The sequence below is a fragment of the Mus caroli genome, chromosome 11 (assembly GCF_900094665.2).
Source record: "Mus caroli chromosome 11, CAROLI_EIJ_v1.1, whole genome shotgun sequence".
In the NCBI taxonomy this organism is placed as follows: domain Eukaryota; kingdom Metazoa; phylum Chordata; class Mammalia; order Rodentia; family Muridae; genus Mus; species Mus caroli.
Genome location: NC_034580.1, coordinates 674,914 through 695,064, shown reverse-complemented (window position 1 = coordinate 695,064; position 20,151 = coordinate 674,914). Strand labels below are relative to the sequence as shown.

General features: G+C 48.3%; 1 protein-coding gene across 2 annotated transcripts in view; it reads left to right on the top strand.

Annotated features, from left to right (window-relative positions):
• The first annotated feature begins 960 nt into the window (after positions 1–960).
• Osbp2 (oxysterol binding protein 2) overlaps positions 961–20,151 on the top strand; it is a 158,873-nt gene continuing 139,682 nt past the window's right edge. For both annotated transcript variants that reach the window (XM_021177838.2, XM_021177839.2), the window contains exon 1: positions 961–1,614. In XM_021177838.2, the coding sequence (XP_021033497.1) occupies positions 980–1,614 (635 nt within the window). In that variant the 5' untranslated portion in view covers positions 961–979. The remainder of the gene's footprint in view (positions 1,615–20,151) is intronic.

Here is a 20,151-nt window from a genome sequence, read left to right as displayed (position 1 = left end):
CTAGGATAAAGGACATTCCTTGTGGTGGGGTGTGGGCCAGCTGTTCTGTGTCCTGCCCTCCTCTTGACAAAACACTGAGCTGTTAGCTATTTGTCAGACAAGCTGTTCTCCCTGGTTTGGGCTTTGTACACACCGGTTTCTCCTTGAAGGTCTTTCTTGTTTCTCTAACTCTGCAGACCTTGTCTCTTCTGTGACTCTTGCCCAAATTTGGTAGAACTAATGACAGGCCTGTCATCTTAGGTAGCTTGGCAATTTGTTTCAGGAGTCGAAACATCTCGTTAAGAATTTATTAGTTAGCTTCCTTCCCTGAGGGCTGCACACACATCTGACACGTGCATGCACAGTGGCTGCTTCCCAAGCTTGTCAACCTTGCTCTCATCTCCTGCTCTGGTCCCTGACAAAATGTACCACAGAACTCTCTAGTTAATAACTCAATGATGCTCTCGGAGCATCTACTCTGCCAAATGTGCCTCATATGCACCATCTTATTACAGCCTTTGAAGGAGGTATTACCTTCATTGTATAGATGAGCCAACAGAGAAGCTTGTGGAGTGGCTACAGTTCCCACAACTAGGGATAGGGCCTAGGCTGGATTTCCTCAGATCGGACTCCCAGGGTTTGAGATTTGCTGTCCACGACCCACCCATTGCCCAGAGTTGCGTGGCGAGCGCACCGCGTGGCTTTCATTCACTATTGTTCTCCCAGCGCCTGGCACAGGAGGGACAGCAGCCTGAAGCGTGGGGTGCCTTCCACATCGTCTGCCTAACTCTTGGCCCACGGTGTTCCACCTTAGCCAGAGCGGCGGAGGGACCCACGCGCCCCCGATCTCTGTCGCTCACGTGAGGGCCCCACCTATCCCGCCCACTCCTCCACCAACCCCGCCCGGCTCCGCCCCGCCACTCCCTCCGAACAGGCCCCACCCACTCCCGCCCCGCCCCGCCCCCACTCCGCGCTCTGGCGAGCTCGGGTCCACAGCTCTATGGGGAAAGCGGCCGCTCTGAGCCGAGGCGGCGGCTGCGCTGGCCGCTCCCGCGGGCTCTCGTCGCTGTTCACGGTTGTGCCCTGCTTGTCCTGCCACACGGCGGCGCCGGGCATGAACTCATCCGCGTTTGGCTCAGGGCCAGCGCCAAAGCCTCAGCTCCAGCCTGTGCAGGCACCAGAGCGGGAGTTGTTGTCGGAACAGGTGTACCAGCCAATTTCTGAGCCGGCGTCGAGATCCGAACCTGGGTCCCAGACGACGTCTGTGCCAAGGCCTCCAGGGGTTGGGCAGGAATCGGAACTACAGGGCTTGTGGCCGGGGTCAGAGAACGGCACAAGGTCTGTGTCCATCATCAAAGCTTCGCCAGAGCTGCCAATGCCGTCCCCGCTGCAGTCAACAGTAGGGAGTTTGCCCGTCGCCAAACCTGAGTCCAAGCTGGTGCCAAAGACCCAGGCTTTTCTGCGACAAGGACAGGCGAAGATTTCTGTCGGGACTCCGGTGTCAGGGACTGGTATCCAAATGGTCTTACCACCTCCGGACAGCTACAAGGGTTGGCTCCTCAAGTGGACTAACTACCTGAAGGGCTACCAGCGCCGTTGGTTCGTGCTCGGCAATGGCCTGCTGTCCTACTACAGGTACGGAAGTACCGAGGTGGGACATCTGTGGTTGGAGGGAGGTGTGGCCGGCCTCGACTGTAGGGTGGGTGTCACCATAACCCTTCTGAGATGTTTGCATGAACTTCTGTAGAAGTAATGCCTGTCAACTGCCAAGGGAAGATGTGACCCGTGGACATGGCCTCTGGCAAGCTTGAGTTTAAAAGGATGAGTGAGGAGACGGGGTGGAGTAGGTCTTTTGTTCCCCTCCTGTTTTTGGTAGTCATGGAACCAGGGGCTGCGTCCGGTTCACTGTGTTCATGGAGGGAGGCAGCTAGTGAATTCCTCCCTTGGGAAGGTCTGTGGGTCCCACCTCACGTGGTTACTTCATTTGTTTCCTACCTTTGCTGACACCTGCTGGTGGCCAGGCCTTGGGCTGGGACTCGCTGATCCACAGATAGAGCAGACACAGTGTGTACCCTCTGGAACCCCAAGTTGACATTTTGCAGCAGATAATGCTTTCCTGTTACCTTGCTCATTCCAGAAGTAGCTTGGGTTTCAGAGCCGCAGTCTAGCAGAGACAGAGCTGGCACCACCTCCTGCTAAAGCTGGACAGAAGTGGGAACTTCGTTTCCTTTCTCACTAGCTGCTTCCTGGGCATTTAAGCTTTGAGATCTCAGGTCGCTCTAGATGAGAGGTTCTCAAACTAAGTGGGGTTGCTGCAGCAGTGCCCAGGTCTCCTGCTGAATCCCTCCTGAGATAGGCCTAAAGAAAGCGCCCTAGGGATGACTTTTCTAAAAGTTCCCGTGTGAGGACCATGAGGCTGCTCCAGAGTCACTCTTCAAGAAGGCCTTCTTCACTGTTAGATTTTCCTGCCATGTTGTTGGCCAAAGCTTGGGTTTCCTTCACTAATAGAACTTCAGGTTCTGCTGAGCCCTTTGGAGACAAGGCGCCCGGTATGGCTGAGAATATTCGTGCTCCACTGGTTAAATGTGGCCCTTGCACCAAGTTGAGAGTCACGGGCCTCGTTCACTTTCAGGTGGAGGAGAAGCCAAGATGCGTCTGAGTTGCCCTACTCACGTAGTGTCTCGGCTGTGACCCAGAACACACTGTCCTCAGGGTTAGCACACCAAGCAAGCAATAGGAGACCCTTCCCAGATGGCGGTTTTAATCTATATTAACATACACTCCAGCTAGGCAACGCTCTTATCCAGCTATGCAATGACAAGGACTATTTTGTGATTTGCTGAGTTATTTTTCCTTTGGAGGCAAGGGGGCATAGCGTCAGCTGTGGTCATGAACTTTGTTTTCTGTTACATTCATTCATTTCATCCCACTGGCCGCGGTGTGAGGAAGGTTCCCATGTCATTTTATTTCACAAGGGAGTATTTTGAGGCTGGAGAGGAGGAGAAAGCTTTGTCATCTGGTCACCTGCCCAAGGCCTGCGGCTCTTCAACGATCTCACCTCCAAAGAGCTGACTCTTCTGGAAGTTTGAGTACTAAGAAATAACAGTTTTATAAAAAGTGTTCAGGAGCCTGAAGTTGGACGCCTGAGACTGGAGGGCCCGTTCCATGGTCGTACCAGTGTATATGCATTCTGGATTCCAGCCTCCAGGACTGTCTGTGTTTAGTGGAGGTGCTAAGCTGTGGAGGTCAGCATAGGATGTGTGGCCTCGCTTCACACTGGACTCTTGTGTTTGCATTAGAAGAGCCAAGGTTTCTCATAGTCTCACTTCTTCCAATAACTGGAGAGTTGGCCTTTGAAGGATGTGGAGTCTGAGCCACCAAGAAAACATTCTTATCACTTGCTGACAAGATTGTAGAGATAAGCTCTGGTTTGGAAGAGGAAAAGGGAAAGCTTCTCTCTCTCTCTCTCTCTCTCTCTCTCTCTCTCTCTCTCTCTCTCGTGTGTGTGTGTGTGTGTGTGTGTGTGTGTGTGTGTGTAAGACCCACTTCTCTCACTTCTGTTGTTGTGTCATTGAGATGTTTCTAGAGTCCACATGGGCACAGTTATTGTTGCTTGGGTCGGCTACTGGAATGAATGGTTCTGACACTTATCCAGCCTGTGTTCTCAATTTCACATAAAGTCTGTTGGGAAGGGGAAACGGAAGGAGCTTTAGAAGCTTGCCCAAGTGGCACCCTGCTCACTGTGTGTCCAGAGTCAGCAAACGCCCCTTGGAGGAGCTGGGTCAGCCGCTCCTCTGCTCTGCTGTTTAGAGTTTCCAGCTTCCTCCACAGCCTCTCTGCTTTGCTGTCCCCTCTGGTCTGTTGATCTCTTTGAGACAGTCTCCCTGCATAGTCCAGCTGACCTTTAAACTCATGACCTTTGTGCCTCAGTCTCTCCAGTGCTGGAATTACAAGTCTGTGCCACTATCCCTGGCTTCCCATCCACACTTCTGATCTAAATCCCATTTTTCAGTCCAAGCACGACCATCCTGCCACTGAGCTCAAGGCCTGAGCCCCTTCCAGACCTGTGGCTCATGATCCTGTCAGTACCAGGACACTTTCCTAAGTGCTCCACTGTAGCCTGTGTGCCTCTGTGTGTGTGTGGTGTCCCCTTAGCCTCCTTCACAATCCTGCATTTCTGTTTGTATTCAATAGCTACTGTCTCAGTAGTTCCTCACAGGACAAGATGAGGTCACACTGTCTGAGACTATTTTCTTACCTATGACCTCTTTTCCTTAGGGCTGTGAGGGGCAAGGTCCCCTGCCCAGGGGATGTGGCTGAGAAAGAAACAGTGCATCTCTCTTGCAAGTTTCTCTTGGGTGTGGTGGTCCATTCCTTACTCCCAGTGTCTGGGAGGCAGAGGCAGGTAGATCTTTGTGGGTTCAAGGCCAGCCTGATCTATGTAACAAGTTCCAGGCCAGCCAGGGCCACATAATGAGACTGTGTCTCAGCAGAATAAAACAAACAAACAAACAAAGGTCAAACTCTTAACTAGGTAAAGCTGAGTGGTGGGAGAAAATATGGGATCATCTTTTTCCTTCTTTGAATAACATAAACATTTTACTAAGGCACAAGGCCTTTAGAAATGTATCTCCAGACAAGCCGTATAAAATGGTTGTCAGGACTGTGTGTTCCAAGTCAGGAAAGGCATCCCTGGCATCAAACCACACTAGTTGTGAGGTTGTGATTTGCTTTTGTTTTTGTTTTTGTTTGTTTTGTTTTGTTATGTTTTGAGACAGGGTTTCTCTGTATAGCGCTGGATGTCTTGGAACTCACTTTGTAGACCAGGCTGGCCTCGAACTCAGAAATCCACCCACCTCTGCCTCCCGAGTGCTGGGGTTAAAGCCTGGCTGAGGTTGTGTTTTTTAACATGCTTGCTCTGGTTTAGCCAGTTGAGCTTATTCATATAAACAGCTAAACAGAGATGGACCTGGCTGAAGAACATATTCTAAAGAACTAATTAGCTGTTGATTATTTATTTACTGGGCGAAGGGGAAGGCATGCCAGGCCTGACACCCACGTGGAGGTCAGAGGATGACTTTCAGGAGAAAATTCTTTCCTTTCACCTTGTGGTTTCACCCAGTCGACCTCAGGCCACCAGGCTCGGCAGCAGGTACCTTTTCTGACTCAATCATATCTTTGGTCCTGTTTAGCTGCTTTTTAAAAAAATTGTTTTTTTAGATTAACTTAATTTTTATGTTTTACCTGTATGTATGCCCACATAGCACATGCTTGCCTGGTACTCTTAGAGGTCCAAAGAAGGCATTGGATCTCTTGGAACAGGAATTCCAAATGATTGTGAACCACTATGAGGGTACTGGGACTTATACTCGGGCCTTCTGCAATAGCTGTCAGTACAGCTGTGCTCCTAACACTGCTATGAGATCCTCACATGAAAGGAGAGGGGAAACAGCCCATGAATTTAAAACAAACCAACCTCTCTCTAAAAATGTGAAATAGAAATACCCACACTCCTTCCAGATTCCCTGACAACTACCTTTACTCTGAGTGCTTTATACCTGAGTCATGATGCAGAGACAAAAGTATATGCCATTGCGTTTAGACATTTCACAGTAACGCAGACGACGGGATAGCCTTTGCCCGTGCTTTACAGCAGTGACTCAGAACAAGACAGAATTGCTCATGTGCATGTCATCACCAAAGGACTGCAGATGCCTGCTCTTTTACTTCGAACTGTTTCTAAGGCATTATTTATTAAATGCAAACAACAGAGAAGGCAGTCTTGGCAGAACAGAGGTGGCACACACTTGGTCAGACTAACTCACATCCAACTCTTAGTGTGGAGCCTGGTCCATGCTCCTGCTTCTACTGTTTGCCATCGTTAGTCTTCCACAGATCTGCTAATGAATCATGTGGGGTAAGAGCAATGAACAAAGGCTTCAGTGGCAGAATTTGTGTAGATCTTCAGGGTTGGGGATCACCTTTCAAAACATCTAAACATATTCTTCCCAATTTAACCAAATTAGTCTGCTAATCTGCGGCACAGCCATACCTAATGGATACAGCTAAAGTCATGAAGCCAGCACAGCTGCTTGACAAAGATCCAGCAACGCTGCGCCGCATGATGCCATCACCGTTGTCTTTCACTTTTGGTCTTGATTTCCATGTACTGAGTGCTTTGGGAGCTTTTAATATTTGTACAACTTGGGGATATTGGATTGATGGGAAATTTCTTATGAATCATTTACTCCGTCTCCCAGGAGTACTGCTTCTAAGCTTCCCCAGGAACACCCTGAGCGGACTGCCCCTCCTGCCCCTCCCGCCTTTAGGGAGATAGCACTATCTAGCTCTACTTGAAGGTCTTTCTTAAGCCCTGTAGGTTGTAGCTCAAAGATGTCAGAGATCTCCTTGTAAGGCTCTGACTCCAAGATACTGTGCTTACTCAGAACAAGATAATCAGAACAAAGCAAACTTATAAAGTTAACAAGATTTGGTGGGCTATAGAAGTTGGCAGCAGATCAGATTAAAAGTCCCTTCTTACTGTGCACTCAGGCAATTACGCTGCCTTTATGATTGGGGCCCACATTATGGTATCTCCCTTGAAGAAAAGATACAGCAACAAAGTTAGATTGGCTGGAGGTATCTCTGCCCTACACAGGGGTTTATATTTATGGACAAAGAATGGTGTGGATAAATAAAAAAAGAATAAAGCTAGAAAAGTTAGCTTGTACAGGGCCACTGTGGTGCTGTATGACCAAGGAACAAAAAAATACCAAGATTAGACATACAAATTCTACAAAAGTATAAACATTTTCATGCCAAAAATTGAATAATAACTGCAGGAGCTTTGGCCTGAAGATTTTTTTCCTTGGGCCTAATGACAATTAGCAATCAGCCCAGGCTGGCTTGGAGATTTTCTGTCTAGTGCCCTTGAAACCAAATGAGCTACCAGCCTGAGAATGTGCTGTCATGCTTTGGAAAAGTATGCTGCTAGAGTCTTAAAAGTTGGGCTATGGCGTTGATGATGGAAAACGATTATAAAACATAACTCTACTCTGTCACTGATTATCGATGGTAAACTAAACTTATGATCAAGAGGCCGTTGTGTCTAGGGATAAAAATGATAGGATTTCTGTTTTGGGACAACATGAATATATCCCTGCCTACTGAGTTCTGTTTAAGTAAAGAAGCATTCTGACTGTCAGTCAGTCAAGCTACAAGATTTCCCCACCCCCACCCCTCAGACTCCCATACCTGATTCATTCTTCCCTTGCTGAATTATCTCCTCTGTGGACCTGGTCATGGCTGGGGCTGCCCCCCTGCAAACTTGTGGTCACAGAATAGAGTTGAGGTGTCTCCCTTGGGTATTCTGGAAGGAAGAGCTCAACCTCAAAAGTCTCTGCCCCAAAGAGGGAATCTTGGGGACCAGCAATGACAACATGAAAATAGAAATAGGGGTTCTGCACTCTCCAGTCTTGGTTTGAATGTCAGGGTCTGGTTCCAACAGCAAACACTGGCTTTTCCCATGGGCCTGTGAGGCAGCCTGGCCATCCCATCAGCCTGTTTTGTACCTAACAGTCAACAGATGGGCCCAGCGACATTCCTGTTAGCAGGAGTCAAAGGATGCTATTTGTGAATACTGTCACGTGTCAGTGGTGCTTCTGGGAGGTGTGGGTCACTGTGCACAATTTTACTTCTTTCCAACAATGTGGTAAGATATAAGATGGAGGCTGAGGATGCCTAGCACCCCTAATTACGCGTCTCCTCTGATACTGCCCAGGAACACAGCTTCGCACGCCAGTTTGTTGTCGTTGTTCGTTCCTGTTGTAAGCATTTCATTCCTACCTCTTGACTCACAGAGAACATTTAATAAAATGAAATTAGGGAAGAATTCATAAGTGATACAGAATTTTCAAAGGTATTTGTCCCAACAAGTCATAATAGAAAAATAAAATCACCAATATGACCTTTCTCATATTCATAAACTTGAAGTGAGGCAGAATCCTGTGTGTGTGACATTTGTTTCTCAGAGGATGATTTCAGGCAGAAACATTTTTAAAATTTTTTTATTGTCCATTCTGGTCTATCCTCAGAAATGGCTAAGCTAGTTAACAAGAAAGACCTCAAAGCATTAGGCTAGACCAGTGTTTTTCAACCTGTGGGTTGTGATCCCCGGCCCCAGGGGTTGCCTACCAGATGTTTACACTGTGATTCATAACAGTAGCAAAATTACATTTGTGAGGTAGCAACACGTAATTTCATGGTTGGGGTTACACACGAGGAACTGTATGTATTACGTGGTCTCAGCATTAGGAAGGGTGAGAACCACTAGTCTAGATCTTGGAGGGAAAAAGGCAGCATTCAAGTGAGAATACAATTTAAATTCTTGGAGCTGGAGAGTTGGGTCAGCAGTTTAAGAGCACTGATTGCTCTTCCAGAGGTCCTGAGTTCAATTCCTAGCAACCACATGGTGGCTCATAACCATCTGTAATGGGATCTGAGGACCTCTTCTGGTATGTCTGAAGACAGCTACAGTGTACTCATATAAATAAAATAAATAAATCTTAAATTTTTTTTTAAATTTTCTGGCTGAAGACCTTTGCATATTTGATAAGCCAGACACACTTCAGAGTGGGCTCGGGTAACAAAATGGCTCGTCCAAGGCATAGTAGCCCCCCAATGAATCATGCGCTCATTTCTCTCTCTAGTGAGCTCAACTTTCCAGAGCCAACTCCTGTGGAGGTCGGGCCCAAGAAAAAGAGTATCATTTTTGATAATACTTAGCTGATGAAAGAGGAGAGCCAAAAGCCCATCTACAGTAAAGCACCTTTGGGATTGTGGCGCTTACATGTCTGTGGGTTAGGGCATCGAGGCCCCTCCAGGAAGCAGCCCCATCGTGTGGGATTCACCTGGAATCAGTTTGGCATGCTCAGAGTTTCATGCATTAAGAGGCTGAGAAGGAATACACAGCCATGCATGTGTGTGACCGTGACAATGTGAACATGTTTATTTGAAGTGTTTTTGTGTAACAGTTAGCATAAGGCTGCTGCAGAGAGTGAGAAATGGACAGGGAACGTTTCCGAGGTGTGCTGCCCATGCCAACATTTTGAACAAGTTCTGGTGACAGGAACTGTAATTTTCTCCATGAAACCTCCTCTGAACTTTCCTCTTTCCATGAATAGCTAAAAACCTGAGTCATGCTGTTGCCTCCTCCCTCCTCCCTCCTCCCTTCATACCAGATGGAATGAATTTCCAAGCCTGTGTGCCTCTCCCATAGTCCCTGTCTCCACCCTGATGCCACATCATGGCTTTAGTCCGCTTTCTGCTTAACTAGCACCCTGGCTTGCAACCGCTGTCCTGGTCAGTGCCCATGGGCATCTCCAAGACAACACAGGAGGCTCCTTTCTCAGCCCAAGGTCTATGCCATGGGCTGCTCATATTCAAAACTCCTGTCTAGCATGCACCTAAATTCTAGATTCCCATAGGGCTTCAGTGTATACCACATTGTATCAACAGCGTGAGCATCATTGTCAATTAAGTAACAGCAGGGAGCTCCCCTACCCCGCTGTAGCTTTAATTTTTCAAAGCCAACTTTTAATGGTGGTTCTTAAATGCTTTAACCTCCCTTTAGCCCGCCACCCACCAGAGGTAGTGGAAAAGAAATGATATGGGTGGGGGGATTGGAGGTGGGAAGTGGACCTGTTTAGAAAGGTTCTTTGGAGCTAATCCCATCTGTGTTGTCAGGAAATCAGTAGTTCAGTTCACAGGTTATCAGGGGCAGCTCCATCCACTCGCAAATACTTCACAAATATACCAGCAATCTAGTTCAGTAGCGTCAGGTTAGCAAACGGAATCAGCAGCGGTGGTATGACCTATCAGAGACAGTTAGGCCTCAGCCACTGCACAAGTCAGCAGGAAGGACCAGGGCCAACAGGAACGCCAGCTCTTTGCTGTGCCTTTTGCAGCTAAGTGAAGATCGTCTAGACCAAGAAGCATTGCAAAGCTAGCTATGCAAGCCCTTCTTACAGTCGGGAGTCATATTTATACTCCCCCCAAACATCACATGCCTCAGCACATGAGTCTGCCTTAGCAAACTCCACTTGAGTCTGTATCCGCTGACAATCAGCCCAAGTCCACAGAAGTGGCCAGAAGCCACCAGCACACCGCCAGAAGTTTTTTGATGTATTTCTCTGTATGGAGTCCCAACAACACAGTGTAAGGTGGATCGATACATTCGTGTTGTTAACAAAGAATCCTTCATCACATGTTCTTTCACCTGCTTGCTTTGGCAAAACATCCTTTCACCTGTGTCTGCTTCAGGAAAATGTTCCTTCATGAGTCTGCTTTAGTCTTTCACACCTGCGACCACTTTAATGAAATATTCCTTCACATGTTTGCTTTCCAAAGAACCCTTAAGTTTCCATTTTACCCTACCTCCAAATCCAAAGCTCCAATCCAGACTCCAATCCAGGGCTGGTTGTAGAAGCAGGCCCTTGGAAGAGCGAGCAGCCTTGAGCCTGTGTGTGAATCCTTGTCCGCTCAGGTGTGGAAATCCTCCTCCTTACAAACCTCAGTCATGCCAGGCATGGTGAGGGCTAACCCCCACTCTGCTTCAAGGACAGTGAATATCCTTGAGTGTCCTTGAATGTCCTCTCAGCCTTGAGTGATAGGATTTCCTTTTGCTCTTGATCAAATCAAGGCATATGCCAAACTATATCGGTGACTCTTATGTTGCTACGACCAAAAGCAACTTTCAGAAAAAAGCCTTTATTTTGGTTTATGGTTTGAGAGGTAGGATCCAGACCATGTGTGTACATGGGGACAGCACAGCAGCCAGAGTGGGAAGCTAGCCCAGTACACCTTTATCTACACACAGGAAACTGGAGAGAGCAAACTGGAACAGGGGTGTGGCTATAAACTCCCAAGTGACATGCTGCCTTCAGCAAGGCTCCTTGTCCTAAAATTTCCATAACCTACCCAAGCATCATGGCCAACTGGAGGCACAGTGCTCAAATACACAAGCATATGAGGGTGCATTTCTCATCCACCATACCAACTTAGTAGGGTTCACACATGGTCTATCTAGTCCTTAGCTCTCCATCTGCCTCTTCTTAATGGGAAAACAAAACAAAACAAAACAACAACAAACCAGCCAAGGAAGGCTAAGAAGGAGAGAAGGAGAGACAGCGGACTGGGAGGGGAAGATGTAGTTAAGAATGTGAGTGAGGTGCTGGTTGTTTATCTCAAGTGGGAAAACAGCGAGGGAATCAGGCAGGGCTGGAAACTGACAGCCCTGAGCCAAATAGGCAGCTCAATTGCAGGCCCGGAGTGCTGAATGACAGAGCAGGTGTCACCCCAGAGATGTGGCTTCAGGAGTCTGGGGCCTTTTCTTTTGTATGAGAAGCCTCCCCACGCCTCCATTAAACTATTTTTTCCTGTGAATTCTGATCATTGAGCAATGTTTTGCTCCTCCTGCATCCTCATCCTGTGCCATACCTCTGCATATTTCACACCGATTTGACTCCTACCGTTTGACAGCATTCTTGGCCCACTGCCTGAAACCAAATAGGAGCAGATGGCCTTGCAGAGCTGGCAGGGGACACTGCCTGCCAGACTGTGTTGTTCTCTGATGGAGCTGTGGGCACTGCTCTGATATGGGGTGTGGCTTCCCTGAGTTCACCGAGTACACACAGCACTCACTGCCTGGGCAAGCTGTCCCCCTCCAACTCTTCCTGGGTGTGGCCTGCCTCCCATCCCCTCCATAACTGTATGTCTTGTCTTGTCTTTTCTCTTCTTTTTTTTCTTTTTTTTTTTTTTTTTGGTCTTTCAAGACAGGGTTTCTCTGTATATCCCTGGCTGTCCTGGAACTCACTTTGTAGACCAAGCTGGCCTCAAACTCAGAAATCCACCTGCCTCTGCCTCCCGAGTGCTGGGATTCAAGGTGTGTGCCACCACGCCCACCACACCCAGCGGTATGTTTTCTCTTATTCTCCTCGGACTTCACACCAGCCATTGCCTAGGATAGAGGGTGCTCAGTACGTAATGCCAAAATCTTGGCCTGGCAACAATACCAAGGTCATCTGGGTGTTCCTGGGTTGGATCCACCCCGTCCCTTAGTAAGGCTCTGGAGGAGTCATGCTCAGGATGAGTCTGTGTAGTGGCATTTGGCCACGCACACTGTTAGCGAGGCGTGGGCTTCCTCCCCCACACCAGAGCAGAAGTGTGTCTTTACCATGTAGGGTCCTCTGGGATGTCTGGAACTTTGGAGACTCTCAAACATCAGAGAAGTGTTTTTATAGAGAAAACATTTCATGGGCTGGGCTAGTGGTACAACTTAGCTATAGTGTGTGTGTGTGTGTGTGTGTGTGTGTGTGCACTTAGCATGTGTGGTGCCTTAGGCTCAATCTCCCGAGTCAAAAAGCAATCAAGCAAGAAAAAAGTGCTTTGTGATATTCATCTCTTATGTGCTATAAAGACCCAACACTCGGAGGCTGAGGAGATAGGGAGGTGGCTCAGTCAATAAAGTGCTTTTTGATTCCCTAGAATCCCCATTAAAAAAAAAATCTGGGCATAGTGATACAGATTGTAATCCCAGCATTAGATGGGTAGAGACAGGTAGTTCCTTAGGATTTACCAGCTAGATTCCCTAGGCTGCTTGGTGAACTCCAGGTGGACCAATGAGAGAGATCCTTTGCTCACAAAGTAGATGACAGCACCTAAGGTTGGCCCCTTGCCTTTACATGCATCTGCACATATGTTCACCCGTACTAACACAAGTTGTGGGGGAGAAGGAAAGAGAAAAAAAGAACTCAATATTCAGCCTGAACAATTTCAGTAGCCCGAGAGGAGCATTGCAGTGGTCCAGGGGGAGAGTCCTGGGGTTTCTGGGGGAGTGAGGTACATTACCTGAGAGAGGAGAAGTCAGGATGAGGATGAAAAAGAGGGAGGGGTCCAAGATGAAGGAAAGGGTCCTGGCTGGAGGGTGTGTGTATGGGGGCCAGCAGGAATGGAGAAGGGTCTAGGATGTGTGTGCGGTACTGAAGGTCACTTGAACCCAACACCCAACCCTTGACAGAGGGAGGGAGGTTCGGAAGTTCTTTTGGCTGAGTTCTCAGTGAATCATAGAGCATGGAGGGGGAGGGGAGAGGGAGGGGAGGAGGAGGGCATTCACCTCATGATAGGAAGCAGAGAAGGGCCTCCCCCAGTGACCTACATCCTCCACACCTTCCCCCATACCCCAGTGAGGCCACCATGAATGCATCTCCAGCTTCAACTGTGAAGCTGCGTGGTTGACTTGTGTTAAGATGAAGCCCGTGGGGGTGGGATTTCGTTTTGGATGTCTGTTGTAGTTCATGGTTGTAAGAACCTTTAAAAAGCAGAGGAACAGAGGCTCCAAATCTTCCTTCTGTCTTTAGGGGCGGGGCAAAACAAAACAGAACAAAGGAACCAAACTGTTCTGCCTGAGTTTAAGGCTTTGGCTTTTGGAAGAGAACTTCAGTGTAATGTGCAAAAATTTGGACTGAACCAGGCCCGCTGTACCTCCCTCCTTGTAGCACATTAGATTTAATAAAGACCAAACCTGAGCGTCCTGTAATGGCGTCTGTGGTGCTCACACGTGTTACTCCCATTTGATGACAACCCAGAGAGAAAGGTGGTGAAACTTATGGCTGGCACAGGTCCTGGAGCAGCAGCCCTGTAAGTGAGTGTCTGAGCTGAGGTCTCATCCCCACTGTGTGGTGCACACCCCCTGCTCAGAGCCTCACCTTAGTGATGGAGGCAGCGCGCTTCCTCTAAACTCAGAGATCTGCCTCCCTCTGCCTCCTGAGTGCTGGAATTAAATGTCTGCACCATCGCTGCCCAGGGCTACTTTTGCTTAATTTTTAAAATCAGTTGTGTGGTGGTGGTGGTGTGTAGGACTGCAGTCTCCATCAGGTGTGTGGTTTGAAGATGTTTCTCTCCTGCTTTGTGGGTGGTCTTTGCACAATTTTTTTGTGTGCCATCATCCACCTGTCTGCTTCCTTCTGTTGCTTCTGTGTTACATCCTGGAAAAGCCAAGTCTCAAGCCAGCCCTTTCCCCTGCATTTTCTTCTAAGAATTTTATAGTTTTAGATCTTGAATTTAGGTCTTTACTCCATTTTGAGTTGAAAAAAAATGCAAGCCTGTTAGATGCAGGGCCTTAAGCATTTGCTCTCCCCCTGAGCCACACCCAGCTCCTGAGAAAACTTTTGCAGACTATCAGATAAGGCTCCAGACCCACCGTTGGGGAAGCCAAGAGTCCCAGCACTGGCACATCAGAGGGCCTTAGAGCACATACTTGGAGCCTCCTGAAAAGCTCCATGCTGGTTAGAACCACACACCACTGCTCAGGGCTCAGCTGCTCCTTCATCCTCTAGGACAGAGGGGTGGGGTGGGGCATAAATCCAAGGAGACAGATCTCTAAAGTCCGTTCTCAACCCCCCCTTTCTCCCTCCTTCCCTCCCTCCCTCCCCTCCCTCCCTTTGTGTTTGTATGTGTGGGGTGTGTGCTTGTGCCTGTGGAGGCCTGGGGTTGACCTCAAGTGTTTTCCTTGGTCATGCTCTATAGTAAGGCTGGGTCTCTCACTGATCCAAAACCTCACCTATTCAACCTAGCAAGTCAGTTTGCTCCAGGGAACCCCCGAGTCCACTTTGCATCACCACACCCACCCTGCATGTAAGTGGATGCTAGAGAGATCGGAACTCCGGTCCAAACTCCATGCAGCAGGAACCTTACCTCCTGTAAATCTCTCTTCATGATTTATCCCCTCCCCCCAACTTTTTTTTTTGAAGTGCTAGGGACCAAATCCAGGGCTGTGCATTTGATGGGCAAATCCTCTCCCCTCAGCCACATCTTCATTCCCCCAGTGTGAGTGAGCATGTGGGTGGCAGCCCGTGAGAAGGTGGGTGGCATCAGAGGCAGACTCCCAAGCCTTGGAACATTGCTGACAGACATGAGCACTTCGTGTTGCTTAGCATCTCCTTTTCACCTCCTGCCCATCTGTGTTTATGCAACCATGGCTGACCATAAGCCATAAGTCTGTCTGTCCAGCATCATGCCCTGTGTACCTCTTCCTCTACCCCCACACTCCAGTGGCCACGGACTCTGTGCATGCTGACAAAAGACAGAACTGAGCCCTCAGCACCCTGTGCTCCTCGATCGGACAGCTTTATCCCCACAGGCTACCAGGGATAGTTTTAACTCAGCTTTATAGCAGCAGTGGGTTGGTCTTGAGTGCCTGCAGGTGGCCGAGGCAAAGAGGGGACCAGTGAGGTGTATCATTCCGCCATGATGGCAGAGGACGGAGGAAGAGTAGAGGTCACAGCAGCCCTCATTCTGGTCCACATTTCACTCTGACAAATCACAGCTGATGGCCCCATCCTTTGCATCTACTCTGCTCTAGGGGTTGATCCTGCAAAGCCCAGCAGCGGTCACACCCCTAGGAAGAATCATCCGCCCCTAGTAACCCTCAGCTGCCCCAGCTCTTGTTCAGGGTGGACCCTCACGGCCCCGCCCCCACTCAGACCAGACTCATGCACTGACTGGCTTCATCTTGTGTCAATCTTGTGCAGATGACCACAGCTGCTGTGCGTTCATGAGCGCTCTAGCTGCTTCACAGCCAGAGGACAGCCTTTCACTGCATCTCTCCCCACCCTCTGCCTCTTTCATTCTTCCCACCCCCTCTTCTGTGCTGTTACCCCGAGTCCTGGGGTGGGTGTGGTGTAGGTGTCCCATCAGAGTAAGTGCTCAGTAGTCACTTGGGCTCAGTACTGTAACTAGTTATGAGTCTGAACTGGCTGCATTTGGTAACATGAGAGTTTAGTGTAACCGCAGTGGTGCTTGAGCCCCGGGCCTGAGACCTCCTCAATCATGGGCTTTTAAAGCCCAGGTTTGCAGGACGAGGCTCAAATTCTCTCCTCTGAGGGTGCCTCGTGTTCAATGATTAAAGCAACAGGTTACCCCTATAATCATCATGCCAGCTTGTACCTGTGGACACACCTTGCAGCAAGTCAGTACTGTAAAATGCAGGGTCCACTGCTGAGTGTGCCCACTGCTGAGTGTGCCCACTGCTGAGTGTGCCCACTGCTGAGTGTGCCCACTGCTGAGTGTACCCACTGATGAGAGCCCATGGCACCCATACACCTTTTAGTACCATGAAAGCTAGCCAACAGGAAGGAAGTTTCCAGGTTGATTTCTCTATGCCTGCAACCAACATATGTGGTGTCTTTAACGATAGCGGCTTACCGTCTACTAATGGTAAAATCCAAGCTTGGTGGCAGTAGCCCGTGCAGTTTGGGAGGCCTCCTTGGCACATAGCTTGTAGGGAAGGAGATATGCCACACCTGGTACTGAGATTTCCACTTCAGTTTTCATAAAGGTTTATTTATCTTTATTTTATAGCTATCCGTGTTTTCCCCATATGTTTGTATGTGCACAATGAGCATGAGCTGCCCACAGAGGCCAGAAGAGGGTGTCTGGTCCCTTGGGACTAGAATTATGGATGATTGGGTTCTACCATGTGGGTGCTGGGAATTGAGCCTGCGTCCTCTGCAAGAACAAGTGCTCTTGACCTCTGAGCCACCTCTCCAGCCCGAGTTTCACAAGGCTTTTCCAGGATCCATTGCTTTAGTAACCACACCCGTCTCTTCTTCCCCATCCCTTCTAATGCCTCCTGGCTTAGCTCTTTCTATCCCGGGATCCCTGCTCCAGACTCTCACTTCACTTGTACTCTACCATCCCCCTCCCTCGGTTTACCTGCCCCTATGACAGCTTTCTAGCACCCAGGCTTCTGCGTGTGCTCCAAGCCCCCTTGCATCACCAACTACACACTGCACAGAGGTACCATCGGTCCTGGGAAGTTGATGAGCACTGGGGTACAAACATGCTGGGACGAAACCCCAAGCTTCCTGTGTGATAGGCACGTGCTGCACTCCTGCCTGGAAGAGTCATCCCCACTGACACCAACCTCTGAGCACAATAGTGGCTCCTGTGACAGAGAAGTCTTTCGTCTCTAGGACAAGCCAGTGTTCCCTCCACAGCGCTGGGTGTTGAGCTGAGCTGGGGACCTGTCCTGGGATGTTGCTGTCCTATCACAAGGCTGGATTGACCCTGTTGAGAGAGGTTCTTTCAGTGTCTCTGTGAATTATTCAAAATCTAGAAGCTGAAGGCAAAAAGCATTATTTCCTGGTTCCTGTGAGTAAGAAATTCATGAGTGTGTGGACAGTTGGAGTATTTTTCTGGCTTGGACTCTGTCATGAGGCCGATTCGTCCAAAGGCTTGACCGAGGCTGGAGGCCGCACTTCTAAGGGCAGTGACTCACGTGTTTGCAGAAGGCCTCTGGCTCTTTCCCTGTGGTCTCTAAAGGGTTGTTTGAGTGTCCCCTCAACATGGCCACCAGCTTTCCCAGGGGCACGGATACATGAGAGAGCAAGGCAGGAACCATGAGACGCTTACCCAGTGAGTGCAGTATCCTTGTGATCACACACGGAGGTCTGGCTCAGAGAGAAAGGAAGGCTGCAAGCCTCCACAGCCTTCTTTCTTCTCACCAGTGAACAGTCCTGCTTTGCACATTGGAAAAACCAAAGACCCCTCCCCACCCCACTGCAAAGTCCTTGGTAATTGTTTTACCAGTGAAAAAATGCTTCAGAGTGCCAAGGGTGTTGCTAGGAATGAACGCCTGTCGCTCTGTCACCCTCAGTCCTCTTAGCTGCCACAGCTCTGGAAAACAAGATATGGTGAAGGACGAGAAGGCACACTGGAGGCTTCTTTGGGAAGCGGCCACACTGTGCACTGACCTATTGTAGTTTTGGGATCTTGTCAGGGGGCGACCCTTTCCTGTGGCACACTTCCCTATCTTTCCTTCCTTCAGTCTACATGGTGCAGGAAGGTGAAGTTCACAGGTGTGCAGTGCCATGGGAACCCAAGACAGTGGCCTCCCCAGAGGCTTGGTCCCTGCTCTAGATGTAGGGCCCAGCCTGGTCTGAGCAGCACTCAGGGAATGCTCTTCTGACTGGGAGCAGATGATTTCAGTGCACAGCGTGAAGGCCGGCACTCGTGAAGGCCTTTGGTTTTACAGCTGCTCCTGTATTTTGACAGTTTAACTGTCATTCGTGTTTTCATTAAAGCTTCATGGGAGTCACCTTTACATTAGATTACTCCAAGTAATATTAATGTCATTCAGTTAATACTAATGCAGCACTAGAGGCCACTGTGTGTGTGTATGTATGTGTGTGTGTGTGTGTGTGTGTATGTGTGTGTAAATTCCTGAATAGGTTATCCATAAGCTTATGGTGTAACATATACACGTGATTGTTCTCAGTGTGTTAAATTTGGAATTAAGTATTTCTTTGGTTGATCTGAGTTGTGGCATTTCTACCCTCTGGCTAGGTAACTGATTTCCCCCCATTTTCCTTGCTTGGTCTATAGTATTTTCTCTGATTTGTTTTCTTGCGACTCATCTTACAGGAAGGGACACAAGAAAAGCAGAGCTTCAGGGCACCCTGTAGGAGGTGACAACCACTGCCAAGGTTATGTGATAAAAAAAAAAAATCTGTTCAACTATCCTGAAATGTTCCCTGTAGGAGAACCCAGAGTCACAAGCCCACGGCTGCACTCAAAATAGAGCCAGCACCGTGCCCTGGGGACCTTGCTGGTGCCTTGTTTTTCATCCTGAGAGGCTTAGTGAGCAGGCTGGATCCTGAGCCTGGGACTCAGGAGGCCCCGCTTGTCACCAGAGTCACTTGGCACCACTACTCTTTGAGCAAAGAAGATTTTAAATATTATACTTATTTTAATTATGCAGATGTTTTAAAATATAAAAGTAGCATATTATATAATGAATCCCTTGTTCACATCCCCTAACCACCTGTAGGTCTTAGCTGTCTTCTCAAGCTGTGGCTCCCACACCTCCTGTGACTTGAAGCAAACCTCGGACATTTGAACTTTCACTGATAGATGTTTCCATATGTGTCTCTTTATTTATTTTTAATTTTCAATTATGTTTCCTCACCAGTCCTGTATGTGTATGGTATATCATGCATTTTATGTCTAAACATAATAGTAACTTTAAATGTTGTCATATATCCTGTTAATATTAAATTTCATAATTGCTTTATAATTTTTATTTTTTCCCTTTTCCATTTACCTGGGTGTGAGTGTGGTGTGCATGTGTGGCCATATGCGCATTTGCACATCTTTGTGCACACATGTATGTGCATGTGCATATGACAGCTGATGTCAGAAACCAGCCTCAATCACCTTCCTACCTAGTACTTGAGTAGGGTTGAGCCCAGAGCTCACTCTGACATAGCCTCAGTGGCCAGCGTGCTCAGGAGATGCCCTCGTTTGCCTCTGTGAAGCTCTGCACTCCAGGCCTCGATCCTTCACAGCAAGCCGTTTAGTGGCTCAGCCATATCCCCAGCCCCTAATTTTATTATTTTTTTTACAATTTCTAAGTAAGATCCGCACACTTGCATTAATGCTTATCTTCAGATTTGTAGATGATACCTCTTAAAATTGAAAATAGACTTTTAAAAACCATATATTCTGCTCATGATTTCCCCTCCCCAAGCCTCTCCCAGACCCTCTCCTCCTCCCTGAATCTATACACATTCTTTCTCTTTCTCATTAGGATACAAACAGGCACTTAAAAAAAATATAACAATCAGATAAAATTAGATAAAATAAACAAGAACAAACCAGAAAAGTGGAAGGTACTTTTCACAGTTATTTTTATTTTATGTGCATTTATGTCTTGCCTGAACGTATGTCTGTGTGAAGGAGTCAGATCCCCTGGAACTGGGGTTATAGACAGTTGTGAGCTGCCGTGTGTGCTGGGAATTGAACCTGGGTCCTCTGGAAGAACAGCCAGTGCTCTTAACCACTGAGCCATCTCTCCAGCCCCAAGGAAGATACTTTCAATGATGATATAGTTTTAAATTTGGAGGAAAGTTAGAGAAATAATGTGAAGAACTCCCGTGCGTTTCATTCAGATCTCAAAGGGTTAATATGCTGCCTGCCTTATGTCTGTGCTGGATTTACATGCAGTACTGTTTAAGAGTAAGAAACCGTGGGGTTCGTGGGGTTCGTAATCCTTTCCCCTTCCTTCCTCACTTCCTTCCTCACTTCCTCCCTCCCTCCCTCCCTCCCTCCCTCCCT